The 13,023-nt window shown below is 40.5% G+C and overlaps 2 protein-coding genes across 2 annotated transcripts; one reads left to right on the top strand and one right to left on the bottom strand.

Annotated features, from left to right (window-relative positions):
* The first annotated feature begins 2,578 nt into the window (after positions 1-2,578).
* LOC129602257 (mitochondrial sodium/calcium exchanger protein-like) lies at positions 2,579-7,293 on the top strand. Its single transcript, XM_055501251.1, has 5 exons — positions 2,579-2,715; positions 5,329-5,467; positions 5,840-5,993; positions 6,111-6,191; positions 6,935-7,293. Exons 1-5 carry the CDS (start codon positions 2,579-2,581, stop codon positions 7,177-7,179), a joined length of 756 nt encoding a protein of 251 aa, XP_055357226.1. The 3' UTR covers positions 7,180-7,293.
* A 191-nt stretch (positions 7,294-7,484) lies between these two features.
* Positions 7,485-12,735, bottom strand: LOC129602258 (ATP-dependent RNA helicase bel-like). Its single transcript, XM_055501253.1, has 13 exons — positions 12,167-12,735; positions 11,429-11,723; positions 11,260-11,368; positions 10,582-10,681; positions 10,340-10,401; positions 10,163-10,236; positions 9,969-10,048; positions 9,486-9,644; positions 8,915-9,218; positions 8,617-8,643; positions 8,463-8,536; positions 8,122-8,252; positions 7,485-7,944 (listed from the first exon to the last, which is right to left on the bottom strand). The coding sequence occupies exons 1-13, from the start codon at positions 12,488-12,490 to the stop codon at positions 7,869-7,871; spliced, it is 1,815 nt and encodes a 604-aa protein (XP_055357228.1). The 5' UTR covers positions 12,491-12,735; the 3' UTR covers positions 7,485-7,868.
* Between the last annotated feature and the right edge of the window lie 288 nt (positions 12,736-13,023).

Below are 13,023 nucleotides of genomic sequence, written 5' to 3'. Positions count from 1 at the left end.
CAGCTTCGCAGAAACAGCATGGCCACTGGCCAGCATTCGATAAATCTGCGCAGTAAAACTCTTTATAAGGTGGTCAAACAGTGTCGTAATGTGGTGAATCGGTTTCATCAGCTCTAAAACGCTGGCTCCCCAGATGTTGGCGGCGGATACTCGGGGAATACATGTACATAACAAGAAACACTCTAGAAATACTCTAAAAATACGGAATTTCAGCCGTTTGTATAAATATTGATCGACGGTTAAAGATTGGACATACGCAGTTATGTTTTTCTGTTTTTTTATGTTTACAGATACATACTCGAATTATGTAAATTGTGTATGCAATATCTGACTTACAGAGCATTTTTGTATCTGTGGATATTTTATAGTTTCTCCTATTTATGTCGTGCCGGCTGTTTCGGATTGGGTGTTGTCCAGACTGTGTGCGGACGTTTTAAACAATTAAACCTAAGAAAGCTTTCCTGTCTGCAGACACTTAGTAAAACATTTATAGCTGTTTATGGCAAGATTTGTAGCTGTTTTTGGCAAGGGGGCATGTGGAATCGGACAATAAACCAGCAGGGAATAATATCGAATAAAGCTCTGGACTTCGCGAAACTCCTTTAATTTTCTATATTTTGATTAAAAACTGTTGGGAAATATTCAAATTTTCCGCAAAATTAAAATTTCCTAGCTTCTGCAGCATCGTTAGGCTTTCATTGCGGGTGCTTACAGGGAAAGGTAGGTGCGAACAGTCTCCCATTCGGAAGAGTCTCCCATAATTTTATGGTCTTTCCATAATTTTGCGAACCGTCTCCCATAATTTTACAAATAAAGCATAAAAAATCAGTGTTAGTTGTCAATCCATTTCTTATTATGGGGCCAGCTTTGGTGGTCTAGGTAAAAACTTCATGAGGAATCAAAAGTCATGAAGGTCAAAGGTATGATTACTGCGCTTTATTGACCATGAGAAGTCTTTGTGTTAAGGATTTTTGCTCTAACGTTTTCCATAAGAAGAATAATGAACAGATGACGTGCTTTGTTTGGTATTTGACGGTTTGGTTTAGTACGAAAAGATGACGTGCTTTATTTGCTTTTGTACTGCCATGAAAATTTAAACTGTAGAGGACTTTGATAATAACAGGAGACTGGAGTAAAAGCGTGTTTTTTCTGTGGAAATATCTGTACATATACAAGCACACTGCGTTTTTGAGTAAGTACTTTTTGTGCCATTTTTTGAGTGTATGCAAGCCGAGCACGGATGAATATTGGCTTTTGAATACGAAGTAACGTTAAAAATGTGATTCGTTGAAATTTTACGTGCACTGCAATGGAGTATGGGATATGTCAGAACAGAAGCATTAATTTTGGGTTTGCGCAACTACAGTGTCATTTTGTGCAGCAGAGAAAGTTTTACAAAAAAGTGTAATATCCTCGGAAAATAAGAGAGCTGAAATGCACTGGACAGTTTAGATAGCTCGGTCACCTACTTCCGTAGCGATTATGCGCACTGGAACTGTAACCTGAGTCTGGAGATACTCTTCCCGTCTGAAAGAAAAAAGTTTCATGATGGGTGAGGCTTTTCAATTATGGCTCTAATATTTTAAATTATTATTGCGGTGTTGGAACATAAGTAAGGTCTTACAGTATAACAAGTTAAAGATTCGCAGTTAAAGACTCACCAGCAACGCATGTTTGGAGTCGATCGACCATGAACGTGCCGACCGGAAAGTGGACCACGGCCCATCCAATGTTGCTACAGCCAGTTTGCTTCGAAATGTATTGGAGAACATAATTCTGCTTACGAAGCTGTAACATTCGAGTCCTTCAAGGAATCCACATTTGAACAGTATTTCGGTTGCAGCGTTAAAAGGCGGAAACCTTTACTGCACTGACCTTGAAATCCCTCCGACCTCTCTCATGGGCAACACTATAACACCATGTCCTCGTGTCGACGAAAAGTGTCGAATGCATCAGCACCTGTTGTATTGTACAGCTTGTACTAACATTTCCGCTTTAACTTGCATTTGAACCACTGGTGTGGTAACTTTTTAGTTTGCGCCGAGCGCGAAGCGCGAGGTGCTGCAATAAGTCTTCGTCAAGAGCATAAAGTTTGTCTGAAGCCACGAAGAGCGTACGTCACGCTTTTCCATTTCCACAATCCCAATACCATTTCCCAGTGGTGTTGGCGCTCGCGCTCGTGCAATAATGTGGTTCGCAACCACCGCTAGTAGTATATATAGTATCGTTGTGTAGTAGTATAAGTACAGATACATATGTATCTGTAGAATAGAACAGTCCGTACAACAGTGCCTTCTGCAGCAATCCACCAGTTCTTAGCTGCAGAGTTGTTAGGAATAAAATTCTATGGCACGGGCTGTTGTTTCTCATACGTGATAATTAGACGTTTTTCGCGCGCGCAGTTGTTACGCTAAACCACGCTCACAGCCATACATTTTAACCATTTATAATTTTGTGGAATTCGAATCAGTTATTCACGCATGCGGCGCTGACTGGGAAAATTAAATCAACCGTTATCGTACGAAGCGACACTTTGACAATGCTCTCTCTTGTAATAACAATAATATTGCAAAAAACTATGGTGTTGTTGGTCTTTTCACTTACCTACACCGTGGCCGCCCGTTTCCGGCTGACCCGTGTCTACGGCGGCATCCTCCTCTTCCTCTACGTCCTCTTCCTCGGACTGGCCATTCCCACCGCGTTGGGCGTTCTCATGTGATTTTACACGTTTTCCGCTATGTTGAAGAATTATTTGTTCTTTGATATTACTGCACTTCTGTGATAAATCGCGGGATTTTTTTGTCTTTTTTCCTAAATACGGTGAAAATGACATTTCACGGTGATTTTTTCAAGCCATGATTTATGTGTACATTTTAAACGGTTGATATTATCAGTGTGTTGTTGTTTATTTGGACTTTATTATTTGTGTTTTCTTATCGTTCATTCAGTTCGTTTGACCCGGAGGTGTGATGCTGTGACGTCAGTTGACTGATTAAATTTATCGGATATTTTTCAGCAGATTGATAAGCGAGACAGCGGAAGACCGTTTAGCCATTCGTTTTTTTACAGAAAGCGGAAAAGCTAAAAAAATTCAAACAGGAAAATTCTACCATTAAATCCAGTTATTCTGCTACGAGGCAAAAATGCGTATAAGAAATGCGAAGTCGTAGTATGTACAGTGGTTTTCTTTCTTGCCCGTCTTATTTTTCTATACGTGCGCTATAGCAGCCGAATTAATAGCGTTAAATTGTTTTCAATATTTCTAGCCTTTATTTTGTTTACGATGTAGCTGAAAATATTTTTGAAAAAAAATTATTTAAAGAAATTTATGAGGATTTTCGGAACGACGCGAATCTGTCTAGACACCAGACGCACGCTATCGCTTTACCGAATTAAATATTTTATAATTGTCATCTGCGGTAACCCGGATATGCGTTTATGCAAGTGACGCAATCGGCTGGTTAGCAAAAATAATGGAACCGGAATCCAGCGGTAAAAAAATCTCTTTGCGCAACGGGCAACCTGTTTACAAAATTGCACAGTCCATACAGAAAAGAAATTTAATTACGGCTTTCATATATAATCAACCGGCTCTTTTATGGCCGTAAAATTCTCTGGCATCGGGTATTTTTTTCTAAGGTGATAATTTTTAAATCCCTCTAGAATTATTCGCCCAAGCTGTGTCGCCTGGGAAATGTAAGCCGCGCGTTAGGGGCCAAATTAAATCAAGCTGCGTCGTCGCGACACTTGTTAGATGCGCTCTTGTAAGAACAAAATGATATGCAAAAAATGCCGGCCAATCTCTCCGACACGATCTTGAGCTGCGGCTAACAAAGGCGCTCAGGAGAAAAATGCCGGGCGCGTAATCATTAATCAGCATCGGAGTGGTGATTTTAAAACAGCGCTCGGCCGCTGTTGGCGCTTGTCACTCACGCTTTCCTGTCGTCGCATCAGCTGGAGGCGCTTTTAATTATGCCATATTATCTGCATATTATATTTCTTTACACGAAATTGTCATACAACATTACACGCAAATTCAGGGCGTTCAAAATACGAACCGGCAATTTTTTAATTAAAAAATGCGCTTTTAATTGTGCTATGTTGTCTGCATATTATTTTTCTTTATATGACATTGTCATACGACATTACACGCAAAATCAGAGCACCGAAAATACGAACCGGCAAATTTTTTTTCAATTCAGAAATTTTAATGCACGGCCGCTCACAATGACCATATCGCTGCAGACAATATAATAGAAATTCCCGAAATTCTGCAGCTATCAATGACCGGAAAGTGTAGGCAGGGTAGTGTGCATACAGGATCGTATAACGCTGCTGTTGTTGTTGCTGACGGACGTGATCAAGCGTGCGAATTAACCACGGTTGTGTTCGTGCGGCAATGGCAGCCGAATATACAGCGGAATAATTACTGACGAAACTGATAATTGCCGCGCTGCCGTTGGAGAGTGAAATACTCTGACGTACGCAAGCTTGACTTAAAATTAGTGCTACGACGTCGATTTCGCGGTGCTGGATGATCCAAAAATAAATGTCATGTGAAAGTAAAACACCGGCTAAAAATTACGCGTGGCACTATTACTTTTTAACGATAACATTAATAAAAATTTTTTGTCGGTAAAGTAAGCTGTAGTACAGTGTTATCACGCGTAACCGCCCGCAGACGCCAACCCTTTTATTAGGCGGCTACTTTGCCGTGTTGAGCAGCGCGGAGGGGTGTTTTCCCACGGGTCTATAACTGCGGTTAAGTGCCGGTTTCCGCTGTTAACAAGGTCAGCAGCGGAGCGTTTTCATATATAGAGCGGCGTGTTATTAATTAAACATGGTTTATAGTTGGTTTACCACGCCAGCGGTGCAGTGTTAGCGTTGGCGGATGTTTACATTTGCCGGCATACAAGCAGACGCGGCATTGTGCAACCGGGACTATAGGTAATCAAAAAAGCATGGTCGTCGTCGTCGTCGTCGCATGCTTGTCGTTGTGCTCGTACCAGGTGGCGTGATCTTGCAGTTCGGCTACACTTTTTCGTTAATAATTTATTTTTCTTAAGAGCTTTTTATTTAGTTAGCTTATTTGTTTCTTCTGCGTAATTTTCATTTAGCTAAGTAAGCTTTCGGCGTTACTTATTTATTTTTCTTTGTGTTAGTTGTTTAGTTATTTAATTATACTTGTTAAGTTTTTTTATTTGATTATTTTCTCACGTTATGCATTTCGTTATTATACATAATTTCTTTACAGTATTTATTTATTTGATTTTTCTGCGCTGTGTTATTTATTGATTTACGTTTTCTTTCCTGTGTTATTTATTAAAGTAAGCGTTTTTCTTTAGGCGGCAATGCCAATTTAAGCGGCGTCTTTCCGGCCTGGGCGCTGGCGCTGCTGATCGCGCTGCTGGTGGCCGCCTTTGTCATCTTCACATCCCATGTTACGGAGCCGCCCTGGTATCATTTTGTAAGACCATTTTCCCAGCATTTGTTACGTCTGTTAATTCCGTAGTGCAGCAGAATTTTATTACGGTATTTTTCGGGTGTATTTCTTGCCTTTTTTGTGCATCACTTACAGTACGTGGGTATAGTGCACTGTATAATACAGTAGTGTCCTTAATGGTGTCCCTAATTTTGTACAGTGTCATGTAATACTGCCGATCGTATCGGTGCATTACAAAATGCGGATGGCAGAATATTTTGTCAGCTAGTTCCGTATTTGAATTGTTGTACCTTTGTGTGTAGTCTTTTAAAAAAATATTGAAAAATAATATTTTCGGTGATTTATGAGAATTATTTTTCCGGTTGTGGGCAATCCGTAAGCGTTTTCTCCGGGTAGGTGTTCGCGTACCTGGGCTTCTTCGGGGCCTGCGTGTGGGTGTATCTGGCGGCCAACGAGATTGTGGCCTGCCTGCAGACCGTGGGGATTGCCCTGAATGTCAAGACCACCATCCTGGGATTGACGGTGCTGGCGTGGGGCGACAGTATTCCCGGTAAGCAGGGCATGTACCCGGTCTCGTTTTTCAGTAAATATAATTCCTTCGGAAGGAAGATCGTTGCATTAGTAGAATTTATTGGCTGATGGCTGGTACAAATATATGGCTTTGTAGATTTTATTGCCGACACAGGAATGGCCCGCCGCGGCCAGCCACGGGTGGGAATATCGGCCGTGTTCGCTGGTCCCATGATGAGTAAGTGCCGGTTTTTAAACTGAATTAAACACGCCGTAATGTGGCTTTATTTACAGTTGCTTTGTAAATATGAAAATGCCAAATATGCCTTAAATAGAACATTGATTGAAATAAATTGCTGTACCTTACTCGTTTGATGATCGTCAATTACTAACTGTTTATTATTATTGATTACTGACATATTTTTGACCGGGGGATCAATGAGAAATAATTTATTGATTGTTTTCTTCTTCTTACAAATGCGTGCTTAATTGGCAGCGTTTCGATAAAGTTCGTCGGTGTACGTACAAATTAACCTTAGTGTGCAAAATAATTTGTAATAATTAAATTTAAAAAAGTATTTTTGAAAAAAAGGTTTTTGTTCAGCCAATCGTGTTCCTTGCGTTTTCCCGGTTATGGATTTACATTTGTGTGCAAATATTTTCGTATGTATTTATATATTATTTCTCATATATTTATCTGATAAATGTATTTTTAAGTATATCTACAGGTGTTTGTACAGGCAGGCGAAAATCATCCAGAAGTTGCTCCGTCTAACGAATCGTAATTTCCCTTAGGTTAGGGTATTATTTTTCGGATTAATAAGTTCGTGTAAGAACTAGTTCTTATTATTTAAAATTATTTTTATTTGAGAAAAAAATATCTCAGCCGTTTTCTTTGGTTTCTTACTTGTTAGTTGTGAAATAAACTTGCATGCCAATAAAATATTCGCATCAACGGATGTATAACGGTGTACTTGACAGATTTATTGCTGGGCGTGGGAACCTCCTTCTGCTTCGCCACCAGCACGGTTGATCCCTTCCCGGTGCAAACCACCTCGTTGTCGCTGCTGTCCGCCGGGACGCTGATGGTGTCGCTGGTCTTTTCACTAATCTACATCGTGGCCGCCCGCTTCCGGCTGGCCCGTGTCTACGGCGGCATCCTGCTCTTCCTCTACGTCCTCTTCCTCGGACTGGCCATTCCCACCGCCTTGGGCGTTCTCATGTGATTATACACTTTTCCGCTGTGTTGAATTATATTTTGTTTTTTTATGTTATTGCACATCTGTGATATCGCGGTGTTTTTTCCATAAAGACAGGGAAATTAGCATTTACGGTGATTATTCTCAACGGTGATTTATTTTGTCCAGTGTTAAGCGGTTAATATTAGTTGCTGCGTCGAATTGCAGCACGTTCTGAAAGTCTGATTAATCATTCCATTTTCTAGTCTCACTTTCGATTTGGTTGATCAATATTAACAAATTTTTATCAATCAAACAGACGTCACAGCATCACATTTCCGGGCCACCATGAACGAGAAAAAATCATTTTAATTCCAGTAATTACCATAGAGTACTAAATCGAGTAATTGCAAAACCGGGTTAAATACACAAAACGCCGGGTTAAAAACACCGGGTTAAAGAAACTAACAAAACAAAATTAAAAACAAATTGAACAAAACAAAACCAACAAAACACCGGGGTAACAACACCGGGTTAATTAAACAAACAAACAAATAAAACAAACACCAGGTTTAAAAAACAAATAAAGCAAAACTAACAAAACACCGGGTTAACAACACCGGGTTAAAAACACCGGGTTAAACAACACAGACTGAAAAGCACTTCAACAGAACAGGAACGCCGCCGCCCAGCCTGCTCAAACACTAGGGCCAGTGAGATCATCATCCATAAAAATTTCACTGCTGGGATGAGGCAAGAGGAGTAATGTCAGCCCATTTAATTCCGTTCCTATTGAGGTGCAAGCGACACTGACTACAAAATAAAAAGCACAAACATGAAACAGCTAAAGAATTAATTCACCGCCTAGAAATTATCTTTAGTGCACTGGAGCCACTGCACTACGATAATTACTTTGAGTCTGTGTTAAGTACGCTACATATCTATTCGGGGGCAAATTGCTGCAGTTCTTCCTGATAGGCTTATACTTACGATTGCACATCGATAAGCTCCTTTTGAGTGGAGCGGACCGTAATAACGAAGAACAGTTTAACCGGAAATTCTGATGACGTCCCGCTTTCAAACTGCGGTTGCACTACCACGCGGGTAAATCGATGGGAAATCTGAAAATCATAACAATTAAGCAACTCCCACAAATAATTATTAATCAGTCACAAATTATCCTCGCTAAAAACCTTTTATTACGCTGTTATAATTTTATCGACCTATAACTTTTTTTATTACTATCATTTTATACTAACTACTATTTATGAAATAATAATTCAGTGGTATTATTAATATTATCATATCATTATTACATTACATCGACTTACTCCAAATTCAGCTAGCACTTTGTGAGCATCAGAACAATTCCGTGTCTCCTGATGTTTGATGCTCGCAGTAGCATCTGCAAGAAATGCAACAAAATTTTACTTCCATACAAGCAATGCAGTTTCTGTACAATGCATGCAAAACTTTCAAACTTACTGATGTCGAAACGAAGCAGAAAATTCCCTGCAAAAATTAAAATGCGAAAAATTACATTATTTTCCTGCAAAATGAAAATTTTACAAAGGTGGTAATTTTCTGTTGATCTCATGTACCGGTACAATTTTGTTGTAATGACAGAACAAAAAAAAACAATCGTCACGCTATTAGTTTTTGTCATGTGGAGCAATGCAGAGAATATCTTCATAGGTGTGCGGTACGTGAATCCAGATTGTCAAAATGTCCGGAATGCGAAAAACTTGGCAATACACAAGATCAAACATCAATCAAACATTACCTTCTGTTTGCGCATATCCGGACACTGTGATAAAATCATGGAGAAACTTTTCACATAATTCAGTTAGCTTCTTAAAGTCCGCAGTAAGCGTCATAATTGTTTTCCGCTGGGGCTGTTTAGGACCGACAAGCCGCATTACTTCCCGAAGCGACTTCTCGTGGCGCGACTTCAGGACGATAAAGTCCACCTGTTCCAAGACCAGATACCGCACCAAGTGGAACGACACTCTCCCCTCTTCCAGCAGGCACTTCAGACGGCCAGGCGTGGCCACAATGACGTGGCAGACTCGTTCCAGTTCAACATTCTATTTCCGAGAAAAATAAATCACACTGAAAATTGCGCTGACAGAAATCAAAAAGATAATTATGGACATATTTCTGTGTCAAAACATAATCGTAAAAATTCAAATCACTGTGAAAAAATTGTGAACAAACAGACTGTGGAATAAATAAATAAACACCCTTCTAATGTACAGTACATCGCGAAGAAATACAGATGCAGGCAGATACCAACTGAGAACATAAATAAAAAAATTAATTAAGCTACATACAAGCAAATTCAGATCTCTCACCTCAACAGCCAGACGCTCATGCGGAAATCCGTATAAGACAACTGAGCGGATCCGCGTTCGATACGCGAGCTTCAATGATTCCTTGTGGATCTGGTTGGCCAGTTCAATGGAGGGGGCTAAAATCACCGCCAGCGGATACTGAACACCCTGGCGTTGCTGCTGTACAATTGGAAAATTGAACGTCAATTGCTGCGCACAACTAACCACACAATAATACTTTTCATTTTAATAATAATTTCAAAAGTCGATTATAATTTTGTACAGAAGACTACTGACCCGTGAACACCAAAAACAACAGTTCCACGAGCTAGCGTTTTTCTTTTATTCATTTTTCATCAGGCCCATTTTTGTCCGGCGCAAATTACATGACAATTATGGCATAAATCGGCGAAAGATTCTGTGCGCTAATTAAATTTTCCAAAAATTTGTAAACTCAAAATACCAATTATTTGAAAATTTTTTTCAAAACCATTAACAACGTACCGTCATGTGAATTTGTGGCGGACCACCGGTCAATATCTGCGACATGATGGGAATTAAGAACGCCGTCGTTTTCCCCGAACCTACACAATTAAATATCGTAAATGTAAGAAGATATGGAAAAATAAAAGCGCGGAACAAAATAAATTAGTAGCGAAAGCGCAGTTAAAAGCCACATAAAAATTACTACAAGGTACCTTTTTGTGCCCAGGCCCTCAGATCGCGACCACTCAACAAAATGGGTATGGCATGACGCTGCACCGATGTGGGTCTAGCAGAGAAACAGTCAACGCCGCAATACACTCAAACCGTAGAAATAAATTGTCAATTTTCAGTTCCATAAAAACAAATTTAAATTAAGTTAACATCCTTACTCGTTGTAACCGGCCAACTGCAGATTCTGCTGTATGATGTCATGCAGACCGATTTCGTTAAACTACAATCCCAACACAAACCACATTAAAAACACAAATGGCATTGGAAAGGAATGCAATAAATCTATAAAAAAAAAACGAAGAAAACCTTCGCGAACAATTTAGAAAATACTACACATAAAAATTACAAAATGCATTTAATACAGAAATGATTAAATGCGCTCATTTTACAGTTTTCATACCGACTGAATGGACTCTGGCGGATTAGACCCGCTGGTTTCCGCTACAATAACCTCAGCTGTGCCACTGTCCATGCCCGTATTGACTTTCTGGAACAACATCCTGGAAAAACAAAAAATTACTAAACAGTTAAAATACTGGGGAAAAAATTCCATTCTCGGTAACGATGTTTGAATGCTTATAGGACGTTCAATGCACCAGACATATGTATTATGCCGCAACGGAGGTAAAAAGAGAGAGGCTTAAAGAGCGAAATCCACTGTACTACGATACTGTACTCTCTTGATACTCATAAGTTTTCAAGCAGACACTCAGAGCATCCAAATTAATCCGTTTAATTTAATGGCAGCGATTCCAAAACAAATAAGTAAATACTTTACTTAACGCAAATTTAATTTTATGCATTACGATAAGAAGTATTTTACGCGGACTAAAAAGTCAGTGCAATATGAATTTAGGGAATTTCACTGTAATCGGGCAGTTTTCCAGCAATTAAATGTTTTGATTTATGAGATGAATTTACTTTTACCAACAAGTGGTCAGAAATTTGACCGACCATTTTTTTACTTTTGCAACACGGCTAAAAGTGGTTTATAACGATACTACTTTTGACAGCACTGAATTTAAAAGTCTTACAATAGGAAAACCGCTTAAAAAAGCTAGAGAATCATAGTACGTACTCCTCCAGACCGGCATCCCGCGGCAGCGGCGAATTCCATTCTTCTAGAGTAAACACTTCGACCTGGGCATTGCGCCCCTGGTGCTGACTGGCGCTGGACGCGCCACCGTCTACGGCATCATACTCATTATTCCGGCCGTAAATGTTATTCTGATAATTATACCGGTTACCGAAGTTGTTGAAACTGCCGGTGCTGCCCGAATGTTGCATGCTACGCTGACCGAAGGCCGTATTGTGGTTATAGGGCTGCTGTAGCATCGACTGCTGCTGGCCGTAACCACCAACGCTCGTCACCAGGATGTCGGCGCTGCCGGCCGTGTAGTCCGGGGCGGCGCTATTAAAAGGACGCTGTTGCAGAGCATCCACGGCGCCGGGAAGCTGGTACATCTGCGCCTGAGCCGGCAGAATGTACGGGTTGGCCGAATACTGCGAGCTGGCCGCTTCCTGCACCAGATCGGGGTTATTCTAAAAAAAGCGTACCACGCTGCAGTTTAACGTTGATTTTTTTATTTCAATTTAGATAACACTCTGACTGGCTAAGAATTTTTGTAAGATTGCACACATACACTATTGTACAAAGGTTTTTCATACACCGATCTCATTATCTCGTAGTATTCTTCGTTTTTGCGTGTAGATGGCACAGTAAACCTTTTATAAAATAAAATCGTAATTTTATTTTTTCAGACATATTGATGAGTAATATTCAAGCCTAATCCGCTCCGATTTTTTTCACCGCGTTTAACAACTTTAAGATTTTTTTTGGCACACCGAAAAAGCACCTTCAAACTTTTTTAGGAAATAAAAATTAATTTTAAGGTTATCTTAACACCGCCCGCTTCGCCGAATCTGGAATCTAATTTACAAAATTGCATGGCACAATAAACACTTTCTCTACGCTCGGCACTCACAGCAGAGCGCCAGTGTAAGGATGCCTGGAACCGCTGCAGACCGTCAGCCCACGTCGGCGGCGAATTCTCCTCTTCCGGGGCGAAATTCTGCGAAATGCCCACCGTAGCCCTTGCGCTATGTCCAGCGTACGGCTGATACCCACCGTAGCCGCCCCGATCCCCGTACCCGTCATTCCGGCCGTAGTTGTTATTCTGATTTCCGAAGTTGTTGAAACTGCCGGTGCTGCCCGAATGCTGCATGTCGCGCTGACCGAAGGCCATATTGTTGTTGTAGGGCTGCTGTTGCATAGCCTGCTGCTGGCCGTATTCGCCGCCCGCCACCATGATGTCGGCGATGCCGGCGGCGGCGGCGCTGTTGAATTGTGGCTGCGCATCCGCGGCGCCGCCAGGACGCGAGCGCTGGTACAGTTGCTGCGGGTTGGTCGCGCCCTGCGCCGGATAGACGTTCTGCCAAACAATAATACGTATACCGCGCTGCCGTTTCCCGTTAATTTCGTCGACAGATAATCGCAACAAAATTGTAAACCAAAGATTAACCAAATATTTTCGTCGGCTGCAATAGGCGTTTAAATTTCCCGCTGTTCTTTTTTATGTAGAAGCCATTTTTTTAAAAAAAAATTCTGAGAATGATATTCCTGATAATATTTCGCTTACAGCCACAATATGAATACCATGAATGATACTTGAAGTATAACAGCAAATTAACCTGGCAGAAAATTAACACGCAGCTGCTTAGGTACTTTAGTACTCGAATTAAGAAACTCTAACTGACTCATTTAGAATTTTTAAGCTTAAAAAAATATACACAAGAAAGGTATATACAAACATTTTACGCTTTTCAAAATTTTTGAGTAGAG

This window comes from Paramacrobiotus metropolitanus, unplaced genomic scaffold (assembly GCF_019649055.1).
Source record: "Paramacrobiotus metropolitanus isolate TYO unplaced genomic scaffold, Prichtersi_v1.0 Parri_scaffold0000374, whole genome shotgun sequence".
Classification (NCBI taxonomy): domain Eukaryota; kingdom Metazoa; phylum Tardigrada; class Eutardigrada; order Parachela; family Macrobiotidae; genus Paramacrobiotus; species Paramacrobiotus metropolitanus.
The sequence above is the reverse complement of the archived record's forward strand: the minus strand, read 5'-3'. Positions and strand labels throughout refer to the sequence as shown.